General features: G+C 41.3%; 1 protein-coding gene across 2 annotated transcripts in view; it reads left to right on the top strand.

Annotated features, from left to right (window-relative positions):
• Window positions 1-26,798, top strand: part of ADAMTS17 (ADAM metallopeptidase with thrombospondin type 1 motif 17) — a 172,407-nt gene that overhangs the window by 123,483 nt on the left and 22,126 nt on the right. For both annotated transcript variants that reach the window (XM_027465888.3, XM_027465887.3), the window contains 4 exons: window positions 3,529-3,686; window positions 7,802-7,961; window positions 9,995-10,130; window positions 22,560-22,764. In XM_027465888.3, the coding sequence (XP_027321689.2) occupies window positions 3,529-3,686; window positions 7,802-7,961; window positions 9,995-10,130; window positions 22,560-22,764 (659 nt within the window). The remainder of the gene's footprint in view (window positions 1-3,528; window positions 3,687-7,801; window positions 7,962-9,994; window positions 10,131-22,559; window positions 22,765-26,798) is intronic.

Below are 26,798 nucleotides of genomic sequence, written 5' to 3'. Positions count from 1 at the left end.
TTATCTCATCCCCAGCTTTGATTAGTCATGGTTGTGGCCTCAAGCCTTTGAGCAGCGTGGAAGCCACTCAGCTTTGGCAGAGGAAAACAATCCTGCTTCGGAATTGTCTGAAGTTTGCACAGGACACTTCGTAAAATTTTCGGTCTTTAAATTAAATGAGCCCCAAAACATAGCTGGGCACTGAGGCCGGTTGTCAGCACCTAGGCAGAGGGCTGCCTTGGTGCTGCTTGTTGGGAAGGGACCCCGCAATGGCCTGACCCATCCTAGGCATTGTTCAGGAGAATGCAGGTTGACCTGGCCATAAAGTATGACAGGGATTATTTAAACAGCATAGATGATGGCGCTGAGGTGCCTCGGAACATGTGTGTCCCCTGTACGTGGAGTGGCAGAAAGAAGGTGAGATGGTGCCCTGCTCTGAAATCACTTCAGGAGTCGTCTGTTGCCTTTAGTAACCTCTTTAGGATATGGAGGCTCAACTTCTCCTGTTGAGCCAAATAAAAGCTTGTTCAGGAAATCCCCTAAAGGGAAAACTAACAGGGATTTCCATCCTCTGAAATGTCATTTGAGGAAGGGATGAGCTGACCCTTCAGGTCTTGAAGGGGCCTTCACTGTGGTAGCTATTTAAATGGTCGTAGACAAGGCCAGCCAGAATAAAAAGAAGGTCCACGTAGATTAGTCCAGTATTACAATAAACAATCCTCCTAGGAAATCAGACCAAACAGAAAAGTCAGGTGTGTTGTGCAGTTGACAAGTCCAGCTCCTGCTCTCCTAAGCATTTTAGGGAATTACGTGTAGCCTACACACAGCTGTAAGGATTTGCTGGCTTTGGGGACTTGATCCAAAGGGATGACAATGGGAGCTTTTCCTATTGACTTGAAAAGGCTTTAAATCATCTCCTCTTACCTTCTTGCAACACACTGAGTGAAGTGCAAGCCAGGGTTATATTTTTTACTGGAAGAGAATAGGCTTGAAATGCTGGAGGTTGAGAAAACATCGTGTTAAAGGCTTAGCCAAGAGACACAGTTAACCTTGAACTAAGGGAGCCCAGTAACTGCAAAACAGCCTCTGCTGTCTGTCACGGCAGACTCGACCATAGTACGTGGATCTCCACAGCGGGGCCTGGGACTTTCACTCTCTTAAAACAGGGTCTGCCAATTTTCTCTTCCCTCAATGCATCACCCAGACGTCTGAATAACTGTGTTTCCATCGTACTGTAGAAAACACAGAAATCCTGAGATCACCTTGCACTAAGTCACAGAAATCAGGTGCCCTTAGAGTTGCTTTTCAGTATTTGAAGAATAGCAGTGTTGCTGATGCAGTAAGTTCTCCTGGAAGAAAGGACGCAATTCTCCAATTTTTCCCATTTTGGATAAGCAAATCTTTCCCTGTCAATAATCATATTACAGGGATTCCTTCTGTAATATGGCTTTCTTTTTGCCCTTAGTGATGCACAGAGGATGTGCATCAGACGGGACGGATGTGGTCTTGCAGCAGCTGACATGATGCATGCGGCTCCAGCTCACGAACTCTGAAAGCAAAGTGCCTGTGTCAGGCTCTGCGTTGCCTGCTGATATTTTTTCTTTGTGTCCTGCTTTCCATCACACGCAGGCACAGACAGTATATCACTTGTTTCTGCGTTCTGTTTTGAGAGCAAAGAAGGCATCAGGCAATATCCTGACTATCAGCTTGGTTTATTTCTGATGCTGGAGCTTTGTAATGACTCTCCAGCTTTTTAACTGAAAAAAAAAAGTCTCTGGAGTAATTGAGAGCAACCTAAGGGGCGCATTAAATTACGCTTTTAGGCAGTTGTTGCAGGTTGGAATATTCTGCCTTCCGGGCTTGAGCAAAGGGGTTATTACACTGATCTGCCAAGTTCACTGACCAGTCTGCCTTGTAACTTGACTTGCCTTTGTAACTGTTCAATGTTTGAGTTATGGAGGACACACAGCAGAAGTTAGATTTTGCACTTAAAGATATGCACTTAAAAGTAAGTGTATCAACAGAAAGATTTCATGGATTATTTTTTTTTTCTCAAGGCAAGTTTAGGAAAATGTAATTTCAGAAATTCATTCTGCTTGGAAAGTAAAAAAAAAAAAAAAAAAAGCAGAGTTGTCTTGCTCCATTTGGAAGGAGAGTTTAGAGAGAAATGATCTATGAGTTTTTTGCTAATGCTTGAATATTTGAATAGGTTTCGTTATGTACTGTCTGAATGGGAATCATCAAACTCAGCTGCTGCCAGACTTCAGTCATATAGACACTTTACATAAAAATAGACAGATCTTGCTTTGCAAACCAGGCTTCTGTTTACAGCCACTGGTGCTCTCATCCTGTTTGCCCCAGGTACTGGTTTTAATGGCTTTAAGAGTGTAACAGTGTCTGTGTAACTGTTTTACCAGAATTCGCTTCAGGTTGTCCTCTAGCAGCTACTTTGTGGTATTAGATCCTTATATCATGTCTACCAATTTGGTGTATGTGTCCATGTTTATGGTACCATCCATTTTTCTAAGATTAACATCTAAATAGTTAGATTTGAGAAGAATCCTAAAAGTGATTTGTGGTAATTTTTGATATACCAGACACGTTCCTTTTACAAAAACCTGTGTAAGTTTACTCCGTAAACCTTTGACTAATAATAATTGGGCTATTCCAGGAAGAATTATGGCTCTAACTAATTGTTTTCTAATTATGCTTTCTCTTCCCAATCTGTATTCCGCTTAGCTTGGATAAGCAAAATGGGCTAATAGGGTTTGCACTGCTCCTAGTCAGTCACTGCTTTGTGGTTTTTGCTTGTCAGCACAACGCTGTAGTATTTTAGTCTTACCTTAAACACAGATCAAATCTTTCTTCACTGAAAATCAAAGAAAAGCATTTTACTTGCACAGGCTTTCCTTTGCAAAGAACTGTATGTATGGAACTGAATTCAACAACATGCCATAAATCCACGTGTTCTTCAGGCATGCTCCTGAAATAGATCAAACTCTGGAAGAGTTCTACCATTTAGTCCTGAATTAGTAGTCCTTTTTTTCCAAGGACAGTGGGTAGTTACCGTTCCTTCCTTTTCATTTGTAAACTGCTGCTGCACGCTTTTTTTTTCCCCCTCCCTTTAAATTCTCTGGCAGAGGAATGACACAGAGAACATTCAAAGTTTTGAACCCGGAGAACTTTGCTTCTTTGAAAAGTGGAACCTAATAATTGTAGGTAGTAAAACCTTAGCAATACCAGTTTATATGATATTATTTTTACTTAATGGTAATGTCAATGTAATTAGAAATTCCTTCAGCAACTGAAATACAGAATATGCACAAGTTAGTAACCTCTAGATAAGTCAGCTAAAATTATACTTAATTTATCTTCTAAACTTGTGTCTGTTACAAGCCTGCTGCATCTTGCACTTCAAGTGGGCTGAGAAAGAAGCTCAGTCTTCAGTCAGTGTAGTCAGTAGCCTAATCGTCAGTCAGTGTAGTCAGTAGCCTATTTGTAATTACATATTTGCTTTCATTTCATTCCACGATATTTGATTCTTTCCAGCTTTAAAAGATTCCAGTAAGAGATCCATTAACAGCGACTGGAAAATTGAGCTTCCTGGTGAGTTTCAGATCGCAGGCACTACTGTCCGGTACGTGCGAAGGGGTCTGTGGGAGAAAATCTCTGCCAAAGGACCAACTAAAATACCACTGCACTTGATGGTAACTTTATATCCTTTGTTTGTGTTTCTTAAGTGATGCAACCTAAAGGGTTTATATTCTAGATGAAAGTTAAATTTTGATTGCTTCCTCACTAGAGTTTCTTACAGGTATGCAGTGTTGCTTCTCCTTGAATTCTTTTGCAGCATTGGAAGGGCTGGAGATAACTACCTCACTACTTAAAAATAACTTGGGGAACATGCAGTGTCCCAGTAAAACCATTTCCATTACAGGACGTTCCTGTAATGTGCCATAGATAATGTGACAGGTTCATGCTAGAGTCCATAGGTTTCCAGGAGCCTTCTTTCCTTCATGGACATACCTGCTCACATACATGAATAGAAATTTTGCCAAAATTCCTTCTTAGCTTATGCCAAAACATACTCTTTATTTAAACACATTGTTGCTCCTATAGAAAAAAATGAACATTTTGCATGTAGAGATGATACATATGAATTTGACTCTGTAGTGGCTTCATTGCATACAGAAATGTTTCTTGTTTTCTTTTTTTTTTTTTCTTTTTTTTAAGTTTTATATGTTTTAAGCTGTTCTTGAAGGTCTTGCTAATGTTCAGCATAGTCCTTCTGTTAATTTGGGTGATGGGGTGATTCATGGGCTAGTCCCTTGATGTCAGTGGTAACCTGAATGTTTCTACCTATAAGATAACTCTATTAATGGCTGTCTCACAGATGTGTTAACTAGTTGAAACTTTGTGTAAAGCTTCAAGATTTCTATAGAGAGGTTTTCATACAAAGATAGAGTATTTTAATATTTGCATTGTTTACTATGACTTTTTTATTCAATTACATTTTTCTGTGTGCAGTTTCTTTTCCTTGTGACTTTTTGTTGTGTTTGTTCAATGAAGACTAACTTAAAGTACTCCTAAGTATTAGAAATCTCTCCCTTTCTTCATCTTATTTTTTTTCTCATTGACATTCACTGTAAAACATCTGACAGCTGAGTCTGAAAAGCTCAGAAGTTGCTTGAACTTTTCACACTCACAAAACAAACAAAAAACAAAACAAAAAAAAAATCCACTTTGTTAGTGCCTTTCCTGTGTCAAAATACAGGGAAGATGAGGTGTTTTTTTTCTTATCAGACAGATGTGTGAGTGTACCAGGCTCATATACAGACCAGGGTAATGCTGGATTCAGTTTACATCTGAAACAGTCAGTGAGTTGGGTTTAGGCACATCGGCCTTCTCCTGACCACGTAATGCAGGGTCTGCCCTGTATAAAGGAGCTATGCTCATCATCAAGAAAAATCAACATCTCCTTGAGTTTGGCCTTAACGCAAATCTTCCCTTCTGACACCAGGACATTGACAAAATATCTTGTACTTGCAAGATCTTCCTAACCTTGTGAACATGCTGTGCAGGATTCCTTTGCCAGCTCTAGGAACTTCCCAGAGCATTGCTGGGTTGAGACTTATTGCAGTAAAATCTGGTACCAGCATTTTGCAAACTTCAGCATCAGTAGAACTCTGATTTTAAAGAAATGCTGTTTCTCCTTCACTAAGAAGTAAGAAAATAAAAAGTAAGAAAATAAAAGAAAATAACACAGGAAACACAGTTAATAACAAATAAATAACATAGTGATTACAAGGTTCCCCATGAGTATCAGATTCAGGTACAGACTTTTTCAGCAGATAAGAGCAAAATCTTCCTGAAATGATTAAAAAAGAGGAAAGTAAAAGTTACCAGTCCATTAAAAAAAAACATGTGTCTGAAAATCATTGCCAGTCATAAACAAAGCACGCGTGAAGTCTTTTCTCCAGATCAGATATTAATCTTTTCCTTGATAAAGGGTAGTGGGTTTCATTCTTTCAGCGCAAGAATGGCAGGATGGTTACCAGTTACCCCTAAATAGAAAACTGTTGTTCAAACAGTGGTGGAATACACTGGACTGACAAAGAGCCAGAAGCTTCAGTCAATCCATTGTGACCTGCATTTGAAACCAATTATACACACATACACACACACACCAATTATATGTGGCTACGAAATTGCATGAAATTGGTTTCATATGGGCCTTTAGATTCACTAGTCTTGCTCCCATATTGAGATAATAAGGATTTCTTTTTAGGGGCTGGTTTTTAATACTTGAGGCATTTCTCCAAGTGCGTTGCTGTAAGTATATTTCTTGGAGAAATTAATGTTTGTGTAACTAGGCCTGTGCTAGACCTCCTTTTGGCAACAGAGGACAACCAGACACTCCCAAAGCATAAAGATGCTTTAGACAAGACTGATTGATCGATTCTGTAGAACAAGCTGCCTGTATCCCGTGCACTTAAACTGCCAGAGCAGTACTTGAGCTCTGCTGCTGCATGCCTGGTATTTCTAATTGTGAAGAAAAGTATATAGATCCATCTTTGTAATGATGGCTAACTAGTTGCAACTTTGGCATTCAGTTCTGGTAGGAAGGCTCCCTCTGTAGCTGAAGCAAAATCATACCTTTGTTTCCAATATCTTCTGAAAGATGTTTTTCTGCCTGAAATCTGCGCCGTGGAGAGCAACTCCCAGGTGCTGAGTTTGTGTTGCCCCATAGACCTCCAGGATGTCGGTGGCTACAAGCTGGACACTTTATTTTAGCACATATGGTGGGGGATTTTTGGTTAAACGAGCATACGACAGCTTTAGTGAAATCATTGGTAAAGTAGGAGTGATTTCTGCCAATTTTAATGGGAAGCAATGATTGTTGAGATAAAATAGCATTTTTAAGTTTGCTTTTTTTTTTGATTGGGCAGCTGCTTGCTTCATTTTGACAGCCCCTACTTAAAATATCTTAGCTAGGGTGCTGCTCCTGTTCCAGTAGGTGCCAAGAGCCAGCAGAATTCACCAGTCTAATGCTACTGAGATTATGGGATAATAAGTATAACACCACTGCATCAGCATTACAGTAGTAATTCTTTGATTTTTGTATTAGAGTGATAATCCATGGGCCTGATACTGTATTGGGTGTCTTCTAGTCACTTCTGGCTTAAGCCAGTGGAATTGAGAGCCAAATGAAACCCGACATGTAAATGAGAACACGACCAGAACTGTCATTTGCCTGTGGTGAACAGTTAAGCATTTTTCTCTGTTCCTCAGCGTTTTTTAATGGTCAGTAAATTCCAGAATAATAACACTAAAGACGTCACATGTAACTCCATGGGAAGCAATCAGTTTGCTGTTGAAAGCAGGTTTCACCTCCTTCCAGCAATGTGCAGGGCTATGGAAATACACATGCTGCCAGCAGCTGGATGATACAGCTGCACCTTGCCATCCTCAGGCTTCTGAGATGACAAAGTCCTGCTCCTACAGCTTTCAGCAGGAATAGCCACCCTCATTTTGAGTGCCACATTTTCCAGGAAGCATGTGATTTTTTTGCTTTCATTGCTTTGTTTTGCTTTGAGAAGGGTCATGTTGTGCCTTCAGATGCATTAATAAATTCTTCTGCCTTCAAACTGGACTGCTGCAGCTCAACTCAAATGCAACAGTAAATGCTGCAGCTCACAGAATCAAAGTCAGAACAGTTGAAAGCTGAGAGATATCTGGAGATTATTTTGTTCATCTGCCCTTCTCAATCAGGGTAGCATAGAGCAGGCTGCCCAGGACCATGATCTGTAGATTTCCCCATTCTCTACTAAGTTCCCCATCCAGAAGCCTGGGTCTGTGTATGAGACTTGGAAACACCCTGCTTTCTGGAAAACAAAAGTAGGACAGGTATGATGAGGGATGTTATTTTTAACTGTAGACACTCATTAAAATAGTTATTTGAAAACTGGTGATTTAATGCTTCCTGTTGTGTTACTATTTCTCTTTAGATACTGGCTTGCTGATCACATTTGAGACTTACACAACAGTAATAGTCATGTACCAGATTCCAGGCTTAGATATCTCCTTGATTATTTCAAATACTCACAAATCATGAGCTGTTAGTGCTCTCACAGAGGCCCTGGATTGCCAACACTACTGTAATTTCAGGTTCCTAGATAAAGGTTTGGTTGCCTGTCATGAACTACTTACATTTTGGAAATATGGACCTGAAACAGCATTTCTAGAATTACTGTCTCTGCATTCTGTTAGCTTTCCCAGTTCACAGTATGTCTTAACAGTCTTTCTTTTCCTGCTCAACCAGGTGCTGTTATTTCATGACCAGAATTATGGAATTCATTATGAATACACCATTCCTGTAAACTATACTGCTGAAAACAGAAGCGAGCCAGAAAAGCAACAGGATTCTTTGTACATCTGGACGCACAGCGGATGGGAAGGGTGCAGCGTGCAGTGTGGAGGAGGTGAGGCCTTTTGGAAGCTTGGTGGGACTTGTCCAGCGCCTGCAGACACCAGCCGTTAGAGGTGCCTGCAGAAGGCGGTGTCGCCAGAACATGAAGGAAGCTGGCCCTGGTGATGTATGTTGCCATAATGAACTCAGACGAGAGCTCGTTCTCACCAGCTCTCCCAGCTATCGTCTGCATCCCCACAGTTAATTTTCACCCAGCGTTTTGGCAGGGACACTGCTTTGTCGGCTTGTTACTCTAGGCTGGGACTGCACCTGGCTTAGTGCTCTGCGGATGGCTCAAGGCGCTGCGTGCAGCCTCATATCTCAAACCTCCGTCACATTCTTGGAGTAGAGTTTCCACAGGTGTTCAGACATGTTCGCTGAAAGACATTTCCTTCCCCGGGGATGAAATGGGAGCAGTGCTGCTGTGACAACTCCTGGAGGATTGCATCAGACCCTCTTAATGTGGGGTGGACTTTCTGGGAGTACATTAGCACATTGCAAATCACACTTTTCAGATGATCCCTGAAACAGATTTGTTGAAACCCTCGGGGGGATTTGATGCCTTTGAAGCCAGAGGCCGGTTTGTCAGCCACTGTCGGCTGAATTTCCAGTGCTGGAAGAAGTAGGGTTGTCCTTGAGGAACATGGATCATTTCCATGCCTTCTGGCCAGTTTTTCTTCACAAGTTTACCTGGTTATTTATCATATTTTATAACACAGGAAAAGAGTGCTCATCTCCTTGTTTGAAGGTTCACTGCCCTCAGTATACTGAAATCATCGATTTTTTTTCTGTAAAAAAACGTTATCTTAAAATGGACACTTTTATTCACCTTTTAAAACAATTTGTTAGAGCCATTAAGCCCTCGCCTGAAAGAGTAGTAAATTTGTGGCTTTTCTGAACTGTGTAACAAGCCTGCCACATACCTGAATTCTATCACTACCTGGCAACAGGACTTCCATCAATAGTAGCTTGAATGGCAATTGATCTCATATGCTTTGGTTGTCAGATGCTTTTACTACTTATCCAACCTGGGAAGGGCCTCTTCCCTTTGTGCGGTTTGATCCTGAACTGCATCAATCAATTTAGCCATCAATAACTTCCATACAGACTTGTACAAATCCTATATTAACAGAATTTGAGTTATTTTGAATTATCTGCTGTAAATCATGAACAGAGTCAGTCTGTTGCGAGCTGAGGGTTACAAGAGGAGCTGAGAAAACAAAACAATTAGCAGCAAGGCGAAGTCATATGGTGCAGGAATGGCATTTTCTTTGTCTCATCTGGTTACTGTCATGCTGCCTCATGACACCGCTTTCCTTCTGGCACAGAGGAGAGCTGATTCCAGAGGGCCACAGTTCTGCTGTCTCAAGGAAATATCTGATACACAAGAATTAGTTTGTTCGGGAAAAGTTGACTACTCCTGAGATGTCTCTTACTAGCAAGGTTTTTTAAGCAGCGTAAATGGAGGGAGAGGAAGATCAGAAATATTTTAATTTGGTGACTAAATTTCACCACTTTGTGTAATACAGATAAACCCAGTTTATCACTCTTGAAGCCTCGTTACTGCTTTTCAACCTGACTCCTCCTGTACTGGGAGCAGCAAGAGGCAGCTGTCCTGTCATTATCAGTCACCGAGGGGCGGGTGGTTGTGTCTCCAGTTTACATAGCTGGAGCATCTGTCCTGGGTGATTACAGGGCACTGTAACATGTGAAGGAGGAACCAGAAATGAAAGCAAATTGTTTTCAAGATTGTTTTCCCATTAAGCGCTAGAAGGAGAAAGCCCAATGTGTTGTTCTTGTGGAGCAGTCAATTTTACAATTACTGGGGAGAGATTTGTAGCTTTTCTGAAGAAGAAAAGAAAAGCACAAAACCAGAACAGTAAAGAAGTAAGACAAGTGGAAATAAGATTGCTTACAGTGTTTGTAGGGTTGTGTAAATTGCATCTTGTAAAGATAGTAGGGAGACCTAGTTAATGAGTTTACACATTCTTGTTCTTAGCAACTAGTTTCCTGTTTTTCAGCATAGTTTTTTTACTTTACTTACAGGCGAACGGAAAACAATTGTGTCCTGTACTCGAATTATTAACAAGACCATGACACTGGTGAATGACAGTGACTGCCAGCGAGTGAATCGCCCTGAGCCCCAGGTCAGGAAATGTAACACACACCCCTGCCAGTCACGGTAAGGAGTTAAAATATAAAAACCAATATCCTCTTCCTTCACAAATCACCCATTTCCAAAGTCTCCATCTGGTGAACATGGTGAAAATGTCTAAAAGCATCGGGATGCATTGTTAGCCACAGTAACCAGCTGTAATATTCATTTCCTTTTGTTGAGCAGATCAGATTTTCATTACCTCAGAGTCCATTTAATCTGTGACCAGTAAGTCCAGATTCCATGTGAGCTGCCTGCGTGCATTGTTTGAGGATGGTTTTTTCTTTTCCTTTTGGCTGCCTCCTGGGAGACAGAGCAACTCAAAGTATAAAGCTAGACAAGATTGCAGTGAATGCTTATCCAACCTTTTTTTTTTTTTTTTTTTTTTAAACCATCACAGAGTAGGGTCTGATTAATTTTTGTAGCACACAGTGCTACAAATAACCTTCTGAACAGCCCACAGCCTTTAAGCTTCTATAGCTTGCCTGCTGTGTTGCATGCCTGATCTGTACGAGCAGAGTAGTTTAGAGTGGGAGTCTGCAGGCAAGGAGTGTCTTTTGTTTGTGTGAAGTTTGTTCAGCATCTACCAACACCTTCATAGTTTTGGAAACATACCTGAATCTTGCTAAAGTCAAGAAATGACAATGAAACACATTTTAGATGCTTTCCTCAGTAAGAATGGTTTTCTGCATCAGTAGGAGTAATTAAAGCTTTAATAGTTGTAAGTTCTAAAAATAATAAAAAGCTTTTCTTTTGGCAAGCACTTTTAGCTGACTTAATTTTGTCCTGCGTTGTATAAAAAATAGAGTTTCTGTCCAAAGTGACAAAACACAGAAAAGCAAATTAATGTGTTCTGTTTGTTTGCTAGCAAAAATGTTCACTCGTGGTCTGAAGCAATTTTTAGCACACTTTTGATAGCAGTTAGAAAACAAATTTAGGATAAAGCTCGGGAATATCTACAAAAGCCAGTTCAAAGCAACTTGATAGCCGTCACATCTTGTACAGTCATAGAAGCCAGGGAAAAGTACCTACAAAGCTCATCCTGCTGGCAGAAACAGTAGGGGAAATGAGAAGCAGCACGTTTCCTTCTAATTGGACTTGTGCTCTGATTAAAGTGCCCTGAAGCAGGGAAGTGTAGTGTCAGGTAATCCATCAATAAGGATAGTTTTTTTCAGATTTCGTTTTGTGTCTGCGGTGTCTATTACAGCTGTACAATATTGTGGCCATGCTGCTTTCAGCAGTTCTGAAAGGTGTAATGAGATAGTCTGTGTGCTTCTAGATCTGTAAGGAGAGCCGAAGTCTCAATGGCTTCAAGGAAACAATGTCATTTGCAAGAGGAAGTTTCCTAAATGCAGATTCAGTGATGCTGGCATTTCTGTCATGTCATTTTCTCTGAAAGGCAGAAACAAGGAGCATCTTCTTGTGTTTCTGCCCTAGCATCAAGTATTTCTTTCAGACCTTTTGTAAAGACCTTGGGAAGAGACTGGAGTGAGTCAAGGTGATACGGAGAGGTTCAGGTGGCAGAACTGAAGAACAGCAGCTTACAAAGCTTGGGAGGAAGTGAGAGGCTTTTGTCTCTATCAGCTGAATGTGACACAGAGGCCTTGCACATCAAAGTCTTGTAGAGCCTTAAGACCTGCAGTGCTGTTTCTCAATGGGATCTCTGTGATTCTGAGCTCTTGGTGAACTCCTCCTTGTTGCACATTTTTCTCGTGGTATTGCTGCCTCTCCAGGGCAGCGACAGTGGGTTAGGTTGAATCGCACAAAATCTCCTGAGAAAGAGCCAGTCTGTTCCCATGTGCAGATTGTGTTCTTTTGTGGATTCAGATTCAGCCCTTAATGTTGTTCCAATGTTGTACTCCCTTCTTCTGTATGGAGTTATCGGGCAATTTATAGCCACAGTTCAGCCCACTTCTCCTCAGGAGCAATTAGCACCAGCACAGTGACACTCTCATTGGTACATTTTTTGTTGGAGCAATGACAGCAGACACCAAATGTGCTTAATGCCCAGAAAGGCCACAAAATCCTTGCTGATGATCTGACAGACCACACTCCCTCACTCCCTCCGTGTAGACCACACTTTCACACTTAACATGCTTTTGACTGGAAACATTTTTCAGAAGCACATTCTCCGTGCCTCTGTAGAATTTAAATTTCCACTTGCGTTTGCCCACCCAGATATTAGAAATGCATGCTTAGCATATTCTCTGACCAAGAACATCTTAAAGAAACCATTCTCTTCCACCATGTCAATGCTTTTTTTATAAGCCCTGAATTTGTTTTAGGGTTTCAAGTAAAATTACGGTAGCATCTTGTTACAATAAGGTCTTTTCTTGCTTCCACTCGGACCCAGCCCTTTACCTGAGCAGAAGAAAGAATAATGCTTTCCCTTCTGTAGTAGGTCTGCTCTGTTTTGTGTATTATTATCTAGATTTACACTTCTACTCAAAATGTAAGGGAATCATCTTACAGAGAATTTGTCTCCAGGGAAAGGTCTAATGTCCAGAGCACAAGACTTGGTCATAGGACACTCATTCTCTGTTGCTCTTTTGGCTGCGCTGTGTGACTTATATTCATTATCCTACGCTGTCCATTTGCTTCCTGTCTCGATCTGTGTGTACTGTGGATTGCAAACTCTTTGGGATGGAGTGAGATCATGTTGTATAAGTGGAGGAGGAGGTTATTGCTGTTGAGATTGTAATAAAAATGAAAAACAATAACCTACATTACATATAAAGTGATCTGGGGAGAAAAAAAGGTACGATATTAATAACAGTGTCTTTCTTCCAGCATGATCCCAAAGTGCTTTGCAAATTACACATCCCTTTGAACTTCTGCCACCTCTTGGGAGAGCCAAATAATGTGGGGCAGGGGACAGTAGTTTCATGAGGCCAAGGAGAAGATTAGAGCTCTGCAACTGCATCCCAGCATCCGAAAAAAACAAAGCAGGATTGGAAAAAAGGATTGGATACACTGACATGTTTTAAAATTAAACGTCAGACTACAGAATTTTCTTAAGGGTTTTGTTGAAACTGGCAAAAATGAAAGAATCTTTCATTCTTTATTATTGTTACTCTTTCACCTTTTAAAAAAATGCCTCTTTTTCTTCCTATTTTATTTTTTATGTTCCTTGACCCTCTTTTTCCATTAAATTCTTTACAGCTTCCTTTCCTGTCCCAACTGCACCCTATTAGCACCTCTTTATTCTAATCCTTTGCCTAGCTCTTTAGATATTTTTTACAAAACCCTGCTGTAACCAGATGGAATCTGGATTCTTGCATGCGGTGCGTATGGGTTGTTTCCAGCACACTGAACACCAACCCAAATATATAGGCAAACCCAGCGCTCATGTTGGCACCAGACTCAGAAATCACAGATCACATCAGCTGTTATTACTGAAAATATAGGTCGGCCAGTGGCCACACACTTCAACATGCATGGTTGGGTCTATGAATATGAAACTGCTCCCCTCTAATGCAGGAAGAGAACCAAAAACACATGAAATTTCCCAACTGTTAGACTTGTTGTGGCCTGCATGCAAACACTGTTAGTTTTCCTCCTCTTTGTTGTAATAGATTTTAATAGAGTTTAAGTTCTTTCAGGGACCTGTTGAATATGTGCTGTTCCTACGCAGATGCTTAACAACAGCATGAACAGCCAGAAATCCCTGCCATCGTCTGCAGAAAACCACAGGAGACCTGAGCCCTTATTTTCACTGCTCAGGACTTGAAAGCACCTCTGAGTCAAACGGTTAGTTTTCTGCTACTACCATGTCATACACTAGTTTCCATAAGCCAGTTTTGCTCCACAGTTTATTTCCCTCGCAGGAAGGCTTTTCTGTGACCTTGCTGTTCGTGTGGGTCAGGATCTTTTATTTGTGGTCTTAATTATTTGCTGTTGTTTTTCATCTACTTGTTCTTGCATCAGCACTGTTTATTTGCTTATGCAGTTTTCTCCCACCCTAGCTTTTTTTCTGTATGCTTAGTGCCGTACAATAAAACAAACCAATTTATCTCCTTCCGTCATTTTGCTGGGGTAAATCCATTACTTTTAACTGCTTCCTGGATGAGAAACTGTCCGTGGATTCTCACTTCCCTTCTGTGCTCGTGCTCTAATTTAAATTATTTGAATGCATCATTTCAGGGCATAGGTGACCAGAATTGTGTTGGAAAATCTCATCCTCCGTTTCATCTAGCCCTTACACAGTTGCATTAGTACTTTCCTGCCTTCGTTGGCAGCAACTCTCCTGATGCATTCTTTGCTTTTTTCATGGCTGTATCACATTTGTGGCTTAGAGTCATTCTGGATATTTTCCTCTTCATTTGTTTCAACATATGAATCTTACTTTAACACGGACATGCTTGTTATTAGTCCCTAAGCACACAACCTTGCACCGTGTACTATTAATTTTCAACATAGCTTTTCTATTACAGTACTCAAGGTTGGTCGGTTCTTCTTGTTATGGTATCCTAATGCTCTTTTGCATTGACAATGTCAGCAGTTTCACCAGTTTTTCAACAGTTTTCTTCTTTTTGGGCCAAGGTCATCAGAAGCAAGACAGATCTTTCAAGAAGTCCCCTGGTAACTAATCTAAATTTCCTTCATACCTGATACTACCTTTAAAGCACTACACTGTGGCCAGCTCTCACCTTCCATGCACATTGATACCTGTGTTTTCCAGCATATGACCAGTTTCTCCAACTTATATAAGCATTTCTAATACAACAAAAGGAGTTTTTCACTGGTAACTAAGTAGATTAAATCTACCACATTTCCGCTTTCTGGAAAAGCAGTTATTTTAATCAAAGAAATATACTCAATTAGTTTTGCCTGGTCTGCCTGGAGGAAGCCTATGTTGCATTTTTCCTATTTTCCATTTACCACTATGTCATTGATTATTGTATCCCGCTAAAACCATTCTAAAAACTGGCATGCTACTGAGATGAGGCCTGTGGTTACATGGATCACTTCTTTCTTTCCTTCTTTCCTTCTTCTTTCCTTCTTTCCCTCTTTCCTTCTTTCCTGCTATTCCCCTTTCACTTTTCCATCTGTGGGCAGGAATCCAACACTGCTTTCCAAGGGCTCACACACTGCAGTGATGCCTGCTGGGGAGAAAAAGAAGCCAGTTGCAAGGGTCAGCCAAGACCCCAGCTGGCTCGGCACCTTGTAGGCTTGCCCAAAAGGCTAGCGACTGCTCGGAGCATGGGTGTCTTCATGTGCAATGCTTGATGGTGCCTGCCTCTTGGTCCCCAGTCTGGTTTAAGCTCATGGTGCTTGTCTGTAAGATTCTTACTGTCTGAGAGCCTGCCTCTGCCTTCAGGCTCCATCATAAACCTGTGATGATACGCAAGAATGCAGCCCTACAGAGTGAATGAACACTGTCCTCATGGATGACGATGGTCAGTAACCCAGTGAAAATCGTTTTGTGTGCTGTGACCTGGGCTGTGTTCAGATCAGCCTGCCTGCCTGCTATGTTTGATAAAGTCTCCTTGAGTCCAGGCTGTTTGCACCACATTTATTTGTGTTATCAGCACACATAGATGAGGAGCAGAAAAGTTTTGATTTTATTTTGTGGGGTCTTGCAAAAAACAGAAGTTGGGGGATCTGTCTGATGGTAAACTCCTGAAGAAGGCTGACATATTACTTGCAGGATTGTATGGAAATTGTACTAAACTGGAGAGACTTCTGGGGAGTACCTGTTAAGAGAAGGGACTAAGCTGGACACTGTATTTAATTATTACAAATTCATATGTTCTTTCATTAATGTCTTCAGACTCTTTTGGAACCAGTACAAATTTTTTATCATCCACAAGGTCCAGTGGCAAGGAATTCAAAACCTTACCTGCGCCTTGTGCTAAGCCACATCTCCTTTTGTGTGTTCTGAATTTGGTTACATGAAAAAAAAAAAAAAAAAAAAGAACAGCTATGGGGATGGTTTCAAATCATTTTAGCCTGGAAATCTGGCATAAATAGTAATGTTAGCACCCTCTGATCCAAGGAGGCACCACGTAAGAGCTCATTTTGAAGCACTTCCCAAAACTGGAGTTGGGATCTCCAGAATCAGTTTGAGCTTAATGAATTTGCCAGGACTGCGCTGGACACGGTGCGAGACACGGTGGCTGCCGGCGGCTGAGCGAGCGGGCAATGCTGCGCCCTGGTGGCTGCTCTTTGGGGAAACCCGCCTGGGCTGGAAACCTGCAGGTCTCCGGCAGGTCCTGCAGAAGAAGCCAAATGCTGTAGACCAGAAAGCCTCAAACGAATGGAGCACCCTTGTGAGTAGCTGCTGTGGGTGTCTGCTGTCCTACCGTGGGCACGTCTGGCTGTCAACCATCCACTAGAAGGAGACAAAATCACACATGTTCCCGGTTGTAGGCAGCTCATCGAGTACAGCAAGGCAGTCAGGAGTTAATTAGCTACTGAAAGGCAAAAAGATGTTTCCAAGCACATCCAGCAACCCAACTCAATGAGGCAATTCTGGAAAAGAAGTAAAAGAAAAGGCTTGGGAGCAAGCAAAGGATAAAATTAGGAGGGCTTGTTGGCTACTGGTAAATGCATTTACATCAAATAATTTAAGATGACTGGCTGGAGCAGAAGTTCATTTGGCATTGGTTTTCACATGGAGTCATGAGACAGGTTTCTTAGCTTTGGTGTAAACACCCAGGCTGGCTTACATCACAGTTTTTCCCGTTACAATGTTTGACTCAACAGCCTGATGTTTGAACATCGCATTGTTTTAAAATGTTAAACGATCTCTGCTTCTTTGGTTTGAGGCTCTTGAGGCCAAGCATAGTCTTTACCCACAAAGAAGGATTAGCAGGATAATCTAGCAAAATATTTAATTATGGGTGAAATTCACCCCTCCTGCTGCCTGCGGTAACGCTCTGCATGCTGCTTACATCCTGCAGTGCGAGCTGAGGAAAACACACTGCCTTCCTCGAGTGGCAGAGAATGGAGCTGGCCATCAGCTGCCCCATCAAAGGTACACCAAGCATGGAGAAGGACAGTGGTAACTCACTGCAAAAGGGCTCAGCGGGTGTTAATACTCTATAGAGTTAATACTCTCTATACCTTAGTGTAGCAAGGCAGTTGCAAGCAAGAAGGACACCTACTTGCACCAGTGCCACGCTGAGTCCTTGTAACCAGAGTGATCTGCTCAGTGTGAGGGATGAGGGAGGAAGAATACAAAGTCTTTGGCGTAAAAAAATACTTCCCAAGGTGCGGGTAAATTATAAAACAGTGTTCATGGTCCTATGATCGTATAATTGGTGGAAAATTAAAAAAAATAAAGCTGTCAAAATGATAATCACCAAAGAAAAAAAAAGAAATCTGTGTGAGTGAAAGTTGGCAAGTCTGCTAGCAGAATGACTACTGTACTGGAAAATTACTGAGCACTGTTTATAAAGGCAGTCAGACAGGAATGTTAGTCTTGGAGTCCTACTTTCAACATCAGCAGCTGTATTATTCTACTAGATTCCTTGTACTTTTTTCCAAAAAAAAAAAAAAGAACAACAACCAACCTTCTAGTGACTGGGTGTGGCACAACCTGTTCCCAAAAATCCAGATTCACCTGGTTATTTTGACCCCAGAATAGCAGAGATGTAGCAGAGAGCTTCAGAAGTGCATCGGGAGAGGAGGATACAATAGCGCAGTGTGCGTGTTTCATGGAAATCGTAAGTCCACTTGTAAACAGTGTTTTCTTGCCTCTACATACTCAAGCATGAACTTAGTTTGATAGCTGTAAGGAAAAAATATCTGGCCATCAGTTCCATGTGACTAATTCTCAGAAATCTTTTCCAGTTCTGCTTGCTACAATTATCCAATGTGAAATCCTGGCACCAGTGAAGTTAGTTGGAGTTTGCATAACTTCAGTGGAGCCACAGTTTCACCAAGGTACCTTAGAAAACGGAGAGCAACTTCAACATGATCTTGCATCACAAACTGGTGCTAAAGACAACCAGCTCTAACTCGAGATGGAGTTATCCTCACCTAGACAGTAATTCAGTGGTGTGTGTTAAACCAAAAGGTGCACAGTAAAATCTGTTACAATGCTGGAAGTGTACTGCTTTAGATTAGTTTCTCACAAGTGCTTTTTCAGATTAGCATCAGTGTTCAGTATCACATTTCCTCTGATATTTTATTGAGCAGTAGTGCAAGCTACTAGTTAGAGAAATCAAAAAGCGGGTTTATTAAATACAGAAAAATGAGTGTTATTGCAACTGTATCTTTGGTCACATCAAATCTCTTACTACAAAAACAGGGAAATGAATTTCAGTGTAGCATTAGAGAGGGAACAGAAGTAACAGAAGCCCTGTAGAGAGCTCCGACATTGGTCTTCTGCACAGCTCAAGACAGAAATAACTAAGAGAAATCTAATGGGCTGCGATATTTATCCTACAACATGCAATGTCTTTATGTTATAAGAGGATAGAAATCTCTGAAAAGTGACCTCATGTCTTTTGGTTTCATTCCTCCACCCCATCCTTCAGCCTTGACGCATTTTATCTTCATAGTATGTTTTCCCAAATCTCTAGCTACAATTTCATTTCTAGCTACAGTTCATTTGCAGACATTCATCTCCCCTGGGTTCATGTACGCAGTGCAATAGATGCTAGTTGTTGTTTTTTTCATAGAAAATGGGGGAGTCTTCAGCAAGCAGGTAGAGTGAATAATTCAAGGTTAATGACTAATCCAGAGCACAGAAAGATCAAATGATGAACTGAACCTCCAAGAGATATTTCAAGTTTGCTCCAGGGGGCTGCCAGATGATTGTTGCCAAAGCAGATTAGAAGAACTCCAATTCCTGAACAGAGATACTGAGAGGTCAGAGGTTGAGAAAGACTCAGAAGATAAAGATTTAAAACAGCCCTCTCAGGTTGCATGTCTTGCCCATCCCAGCCTTTTGAGGCTGTGGATAAACACCCTTCTGGGCATTTTTTAGCCAGAAAGACAGACACAGACTGGGTTAAAAAAAAAATGTGCTTAAAAGCTCATCACTTTCTTAACCTAAATCTAACCACCAGCGGGAATCATCTAGCTCTTGAATCTTCTATAGAGGTAAGATTACAAAAAATAATGCTGTAGATGTAACCATCTCTAGGATTGTGAGAAAGATGAATGTGTTTGTCACATAAATCACTCCTTGTTGGAAAGAGGATGGGCTCTCCAGTACTCCATGTAGAGCAATCACATGGTCCAACAGAGTATGGTTATATCCGGGGAGGGAAAAACCAAATGGAAAAGAACTGTGGTGTCAAGCAACTCCTAAGATCATTTTACTGGCTTAAAGCATAGCTGGAAGCCAAATGGTCTATATGATACACACCTGGCTTAGTGTGCAAGAGTTAATTGCCTTAGTTAACAACACAGAGCTGGCTTTGTGTTGTGTGTTAGAATAGTGGAATTATTTTTGACATTGTCATAAGAAAAATACTTCAGCTTCTTTAAAAATGAAAAATAAATCTCATTCTTAAACTCATCCAGGTGTGTTCAGAAGGTGTAATGACAGTGTAGAGAGGAAAATGTCCATAGTGTAATTTAATAGTAACCATAATGTGGTACTATTTGTGCATCACATTTTTCTTGCCAGTTAATACATTACCTGTGGACAGTAATTGTGCTAATAGCTTGCTGAGCATTCTTTTACCAAATGTGAAAGAGGCAGGAATTTCCATATTTAATCACTTCATCCATAAATCCTTTGTCTTTCCATTGACAGTGAACCATGATGTTGAAATACAGTCATAGCGATTTTTTCTCTTTCAGGCACTAAAATAATATTTTCAGCTGACTGTGAAGGGGGCTTGGGGAGAACTGTGGGGGAAGATCAGGGCACTGCTAGGACTGCACATAGGATTCACGTTTCCTTGTTTGCCAGATGAACTATTGAACCAAGCAGAGATTTCACTGAGATGATGAAGTTTGATGGTAAAGTGATCATCCCCTTGATACTTTCGAAGATATCCTACTTCAATTTAATATGGCTTTTGTCTCTCAGACCTGAAACTACCCCCCCACCTCAAAATACCCTTTCCTTTCAAAGCGTTTGGATTCCTGGTTAGCAGAAGCTGTCCCAGGTAGGTCAGGGTGGTCCATGAGGTTTCAGAGATCACCTACGTTAAACCCCCACCTTCTTTTCAAACACTGGTGGACTAAGGCTTGGCTCGGGGAGGGATGTAGGGGATCTGTAGCTGAGGCTGGCCATAGGGATGCCACTCTGACAAAAATGCTGAAGATGATTTCATCTTCACAGCAGACTAGATCTGAAATGACCTGAGCCACAGCTTTCAGTTGATTATCTGGGTTTTGGCTCATGCTCTGTGCAGTCATTCTTCTCATGATGATATTCAGGCTTTCTGTACCAGTTATCTAGTCACACTCCGTCCTATCGGTGCTCAAGCAGCACTACCTAGAGATGACTGACCAGGGTAAAAGAAAAAAAAAAAAGGAATTTTCCTGCCTGAAAGGAAAGACATAACCTGACTTCTCAGGGCATCTTGGAAATTGTTGGCACACAGTGTGCTGCCCATCCTAGATGGAAGTACACAGACAGCCTCTGCCAAGAATGTATTTTTATCTTTCTTCTTTGCTTTCAGTCCCTTTCCCTTTTTCTTCTGCCAGTAGCTGTAGATCACAGTGAGAGTGTGGTGCTGAAGTGAATATTAGTTCAGCGGAGCCTGTACAGAAACCCTTCCTGGCCCGGTGACTCACATTCAGCTCATAAAGCAAAGTCACTTTTTCCCCTTCATGCCCCTGTTGAGCGGTTCCTTCACCCGGACAGATAGCTGCTTCCACATTTGCTCTGACAGGGCACGGCCCAGCTATTAATTTTCCTGAACGCTGATTTCTGCACTTGAAGGCTATTTTTGTCAGTCTCTCAGTCCCAGCATTTGATTACCCAGCTGGCATTTTCCCATACCATAAGCAAAATACCAAGCACTCAGCCACAGAGATGCGCCAAAACTACTGTCTAGAGAAACATGTTTGGGGTCTTGCCAGCTGTTTTAGCCAACAGAAATTCACAGATGTGTCAACTGCTTCAATGCAAAGAAACATTTGAGTGTGGCCCTTTTCCACAAAACGCAGGTGGCCAGCCTGCCCGATCCTGTTCAGCCCAAACCAACCGGCTTCTGCCAACCTAGTCCTCGGTGCTGTCACACCAGTCAGCAGTCAGAGCAGTTGGCAAATGAATTTCTGATAATTGCGCCAAATGAGGATGTTGCTACAAATTGTGGTGAACTGATTTGTCTGCATTCGGGAGTGGCAAAATGAGAAATGATTGTCTGATTTTTGTACAAGAAGTTAGCAGCAACTTCCAAGGAAGTGTGGCTGTACAGTTGGCGTGTGTGATGTTCTGCCTGGAGTAGTGGAACCTACAGCAAAACAAAATCATATTTCTAAGCAGACTTCGTTTTGAGAAGTCTTCTTTAGGTCACTTAACATAGCAAGCAACCCAGAATTGGGTGACAAGTAAGAGATTCATGGTATAAGGGTACTAATCTAGGTGACAGCCCTAAATAACAGTCCAGAAGGTCAATTACCTGGTGATGATAGCCTTCCGGAGCACAGTGCCTACACAGTTATTGTTCCAATCGTTCGCATCAGCCAGGAATGCCTGTAATTACAGAGAACATGTTCCTCACTGACAGATTACAGGAAGCGTGAAGATGGATGCTGCTTGTCTTAAGGAACTAATCGTCCCTCCCTACATACTTCCTAACACAGATTCTTTTTTAATATTGTATCCACTGCCACGTAGGCCCGCTTTAACCACAGCGGTAGTTCCACTGCTTACTGGGTTCATTATGGAGCCTTTCAGTGAGCCTTACACTGAGCTAGAAGACAACAGAGAGAAATTGCCTCGTTTTCCTTGAGTGGCCAGAACAGGGACTGCCTATAGCAGCAGTGGATCCCTTACATTGAAGGAACTCCTCACAGTGTTGTGCTGAGTATTTTCCAGAGAGCCTTTAAAGAGAAAACAAAGCAAACAAACACGCAAAAATATGCCTGTGTATTTTTCTCAGCACATTTGATCAAATGGGAAGCCATTTGATCTGAAATGTGCTTACAAAGTAAATGAGTCCCAGAGGCTCAGAGAAACGATCCAGATTGTTTTCTAGCACATCTTTGTGAGCTATGACAGTGTTGAATTAACCTTGCAGGTTCCTTTCTAGTGGGGAAATTTTGTATTGTTAAATATTTCTTGAGCCTTGGCAGATAAAGGCAATTCAGATTTGCTAAGAATGGACATAGCCGGTTAGTCCCCATTTTTAAGGCCCTTGATGCCATCAAGTTCAAACAGATAAGATTCCAATGAAACATCGTGGAAAGCCCAAAACAATGAAAAGGGAAATATCACCACAAATCTAGGAAGAGTTGCCTATTTCTTGCTGTTTTTAAGTGAAGCATAATGTTTTATCCTTCCTTTTTTTTAACATTCCTTCTCTGTCTCCTTCCCAGGTGGGTGACTGGCCATTGGAGTCCCTGCTCTGCCACTTGTGAGAAAGGTATCCAGCGCCGGGAGGTGACCTGTGTCTACCAGTTGCAGAACGGCACCTATGTTAACACGAGAGACCTCTACTGCCTGGGCAACAAACCAGCAACAGTACAGAGCTGTGAAGGACGGGACTGCCTCTCTATCTGGGAAGCATCAGAGTGGTCAAAGGTAGGAGGAAATTGATTCAAGAACGGATCCAGACAGCACACAGCTCTGGATACACTGGTCCTAACCTAGCTAAAAGTTAAACATGTTCTCCCAGTCAGTGCCTGTCAGTACTCGGCACTCGGTATGACTGTGTTTTGTTGCAATGATCAGATGGGAGCTGAGGTTTGTATCCCATACCAGATGAGCTATTAAGGCAGGTTTTCAATAGCATACTATGGTAACTATATCTTTCCATCTGAAAACTCCAACCATCAAGGAAAAACATTTCACTGACCTGAGGCCAGAAGTGTAGTGACCCACCAGGTCTTCTGGCTCAGTTGAAATGCGGTTTCAAACAAATACCAGATTTATCAAATATCTGCATGTTACAGAGAATGTACGGTCTTTGGGCCCTGTCCAACCCTCTTTTATGCAATTCCTGGAACATGAAAAAGCTGGTTGTAGTTTGTTTAAAGGTGCATCTCCACGTAGTTGCAGAGAGTTACAAAATTATTCTGAGATACTATAAACACATCTCAGAGATGAATAAGGTGACCAGACAGCCTGCATTTGGTTTAGCAACAGAATAAACCAGGAGTGTGCCTACAGTTCATGTCCAGGACTCAACTAATGTAGGGTAACTTTTTTGTACCTTGTGAGTAACAGTCCTAATAGAATTTCCGTGTTAGTTTTGATACCATATCTGTTAGGCTCATCTGAATGACAAAAAGATAATTTCAGTCTTGGTGCAGTGCTTACAGCTCTGCCAGTCTCATTCTAGACTGGCTGTGTTACAGGGCTGTCCAGCAACAGCCATTTCTGTGGGAAGGGTATTTCCTTGTTTTTCATCTCTGTTTTGAAACAGTGAGCTCCTATTTAAAGCATTGTCAAAGAGCTTTCGCAAAATATTATTGTTAGAAAAGTGCTTAAAAGTCAGAGAAGCACAGGATACTAGGGATCTGGCACTGAGGAACAGTGTCTCTTAACAAAAACACAGTGTGATTCCATTGTCCACCTTCTGAACAGAAAATCTTTGTTTGGCAAGTGAGATAGTTAACTGAGAGCAGTGTTTCCTTTCAGTGGGGCACTGTACCTGTTCACTAGTGCATGAGATGCTTTTACTTTCTGAGTCTTTTAATTTCAAAAGATGTAGAGAAATACACCAAAGTTGTAATAATTTCTCTGATAGGTCTTTTATGCATTACAGAAATAACCCTTTCAGATTATTCCCACTTTATTCCTCATAGCTAAACCAGCTGAGCTCCAGCAATATTTATAGCTGAGCCTGGTCTTCTCATGGTGCAGCTCCTACCTGTCTTACATGGTGAATTTTGTTATCAGGAGTGTTAGTGGTCTTTTAACAGTTGCAGTTGCTTCTGTGTTTTTATTAATTGGAGTAAGTCAAGGTACAGAATAATTTTTCCAGAGTGTAAATATTCCATATCTGTGACTATTGAACTAATTTGCAAATACGTAGTATTTTTAGATTAAAAAAGAAAACAGAACAACAACAAACAAACAAATAAACAAAAAAAAACAACACTTATTTACTTTTCCTTTGATACTGTTGTTGGGACAGTAATTGGTCACTTTTTTGTGATTTTAAATCTTCTCCAGGCACATTTGTGCTATTATGTAGCACAGCTGACTCTAGGACAGGTTTGATGCTCTGCCAGTTTGCACACATCTCATACCTAGAACTTTCTTCAGTGGAAATCACTTTAATCCTTAACATTTTAGTCTGCTGTTGTGAGTAAATATCACAGCAGTGATATCATTTTATAAATAAATTTTCTTTTGTACGTTATTGAATTTTGGTTATACAACAAAAAACAGTTGAGTACATTAATGTCTGGTCTCCAATCAAAAAAGTGTGTTCTCAAAGCAAATTCCAATACAATCCTCAGTGTGGAAAAAATTAAATTCCATTTTTATTGCCAAACACTTGAGATTGTTTTGGACAAAGTACCACACAGTCCTTTTTTAATGACAGAAATAGAGATCATCACAAAAAGGTAAATGTTTCTATTGTTAGTGGAAAAAAAATAATGGATTTCCTTAAAATAAAGGATCTGCAAAGTTGTGATGCCCCTTTAAAAAACTTCGTGGGATTTGACTAAGTTATTTGTTAATAAAGACCTAATGATCCAAGCTGGACACTCAGGGACTGCATGTATTATTTAGTAGACCATTCCGGTTTTAAATCTCTGTAAAGTCTATACACTAAAAATCTTTTCATGACAACAGGACTTCAGGAAAGGAAAAAAAAACTTCAAGGGTGTGATTTATATGTGACAACAGAAGATCTGCTGGAAACCTTTTGCAAATGCTGTTTTGTCTAGGAAAGTATATGCAATACTAATCTGTGAGTGACTTAAAAGCTTGTGGGAAGAACAAACAGTTGGTGTTTTTCCCAGACTCAGTTGTAAAACCCACCTAGAGATTTCTCATACTGTGAAAAACACTCCTACTTCAGCTTGATTTACTTCAAGTAAGTTGACCCATTTGAAAGATTTCACATATTGTGCTTTGTAGTTTGGGATGAACGAGTGCAACCCGGAGGAGGACTGAGGAAAACGATCTGTAATTTTGGAAAGTCTGTACAACTTGGGGCAAATTCGTGGCTTTAAGGTACCATTTAGGGAGCTCCAGTGTCGGATCTCTGGCAAGTCTTGCACTTTGAAGAGTCCAGCAAAGTAGTTTCTGGAATTCTGCAAAGCCTGGAAGAATTCACCCCGGTATCTAGCACAGCCGTACAACTGTGCTTGTTACAAAGATGTTACATCCGTAAGGCGGTCATGCCATGAGCGGCACATAGTAAATTAAGTGGAAGGTTTCCCAGATTTTCAAGAAGTCACTTTGTAGTGCTCTGAAGTATTTAAAGGCATGTCTGTTTGCTTGCCAGCTCATAAACGCTTGTCATTCATGTCCTTAACAAGGCCAGCAGGTCAGAGCTGCCTGGATTGTATTTTTAAGACGATTAGACAGGCATGCTGAGATTTGTCCATTTGATGTAATTTATATCAAGCTGACGCTTGTTTCCAGCATAGACCCCCTGGATGGAGAAGCTTCTTGGATTATGTTCAAAAGACCTCACAGAATATCTCATATCTTCGTTATTTATTCGGTGTCAAATCAACTGTCTTTTCCATGCTGATCCCCTAAAGGGGAGAACTCGACATGCTAGAGAAGGTTAGTTTTTATCTCAGTTGTACATAGATCATTTTTCCACCCACCTGTCCCCAGTGGCTTTTCAAGAAAATTTCTCACTCTTAACCACTGCAGTGGCATGAAAATGAAGAGCAGAGATGCTGGCTGTGCTGCTCTATGGATGCCTCTGACAGCATCAGCAAATCTGTCACCCCGTTACTGAACGGGTTATTTAAAACAGGAATTTCAGTTCATAGCAGTGTCCTTTCCCCACCAGGCAATGAAGTCAAGACAAATTCTCTGGTAAAACAGCATTTCCTGACAACGGTTGGCAGAAATAACAAATGGGTGACCAGATATTCCCCCCCCTCCCCCTTTTAGAAGCTACCTCGGTAGTGCCCGAGCACAAAAATATTTGCAGGCATTTTTTTGTTCACTTGCATGAATATTTGTTACAGTGCCCAAAGGCTCGAATCAAGTCTTCCTCTAGCAACTGCTGCTAGCAGCTCTAGTAGCCTGCTGCTTTCTCAGAGGACTTCAAGCAGTCCCTGCCTATGCTTTTGAGAAGCCCATTTTCCACCTCTGCTGATGCCTGTGGCTAACTTCTGGCCAGGTGTGGAAGCTGATCCCAACATTGTGGCTCACTGAATAATGTCTCTGCTGAGCCGTCCACTGTGTGCACTTGAAGTTCTTTGAAATTAACATCACGATGAGGAGATGGCAACACAGAGTGAAGGTCATGTATGTGTTCACATGCGAACATGTGAGAAGTGTGACTTCACCACCGTGCATACAAACAGTTCTACAAAGCTGTTTTTGTAACACTGATCGCATTCTACTGTGAGTTAAAAATGCAATTTTCACCATCATTTTAGTCCTGTGATAAAGGAATATTGCAGTTCTGT

This window comes from Anas platyrhynchos, chromosome 11 (assembly GCF_047663525.1).
Source record: "Anas platyrhynchos isolate ZD024472 breed Pekin duck chromosome 11, IASCAAS_PekinDuck_T2T, whole genome shotgun sequence".
Taxonomy (NCBI): Eukaryota; Metazoa; Chordata; class Aves; order Anseriformes; family Anatidae; genus Anas; species Anas platyrhynchos.
This window is presented reverse-complemented; position numbering and strand designations above follow the sequence as displayed.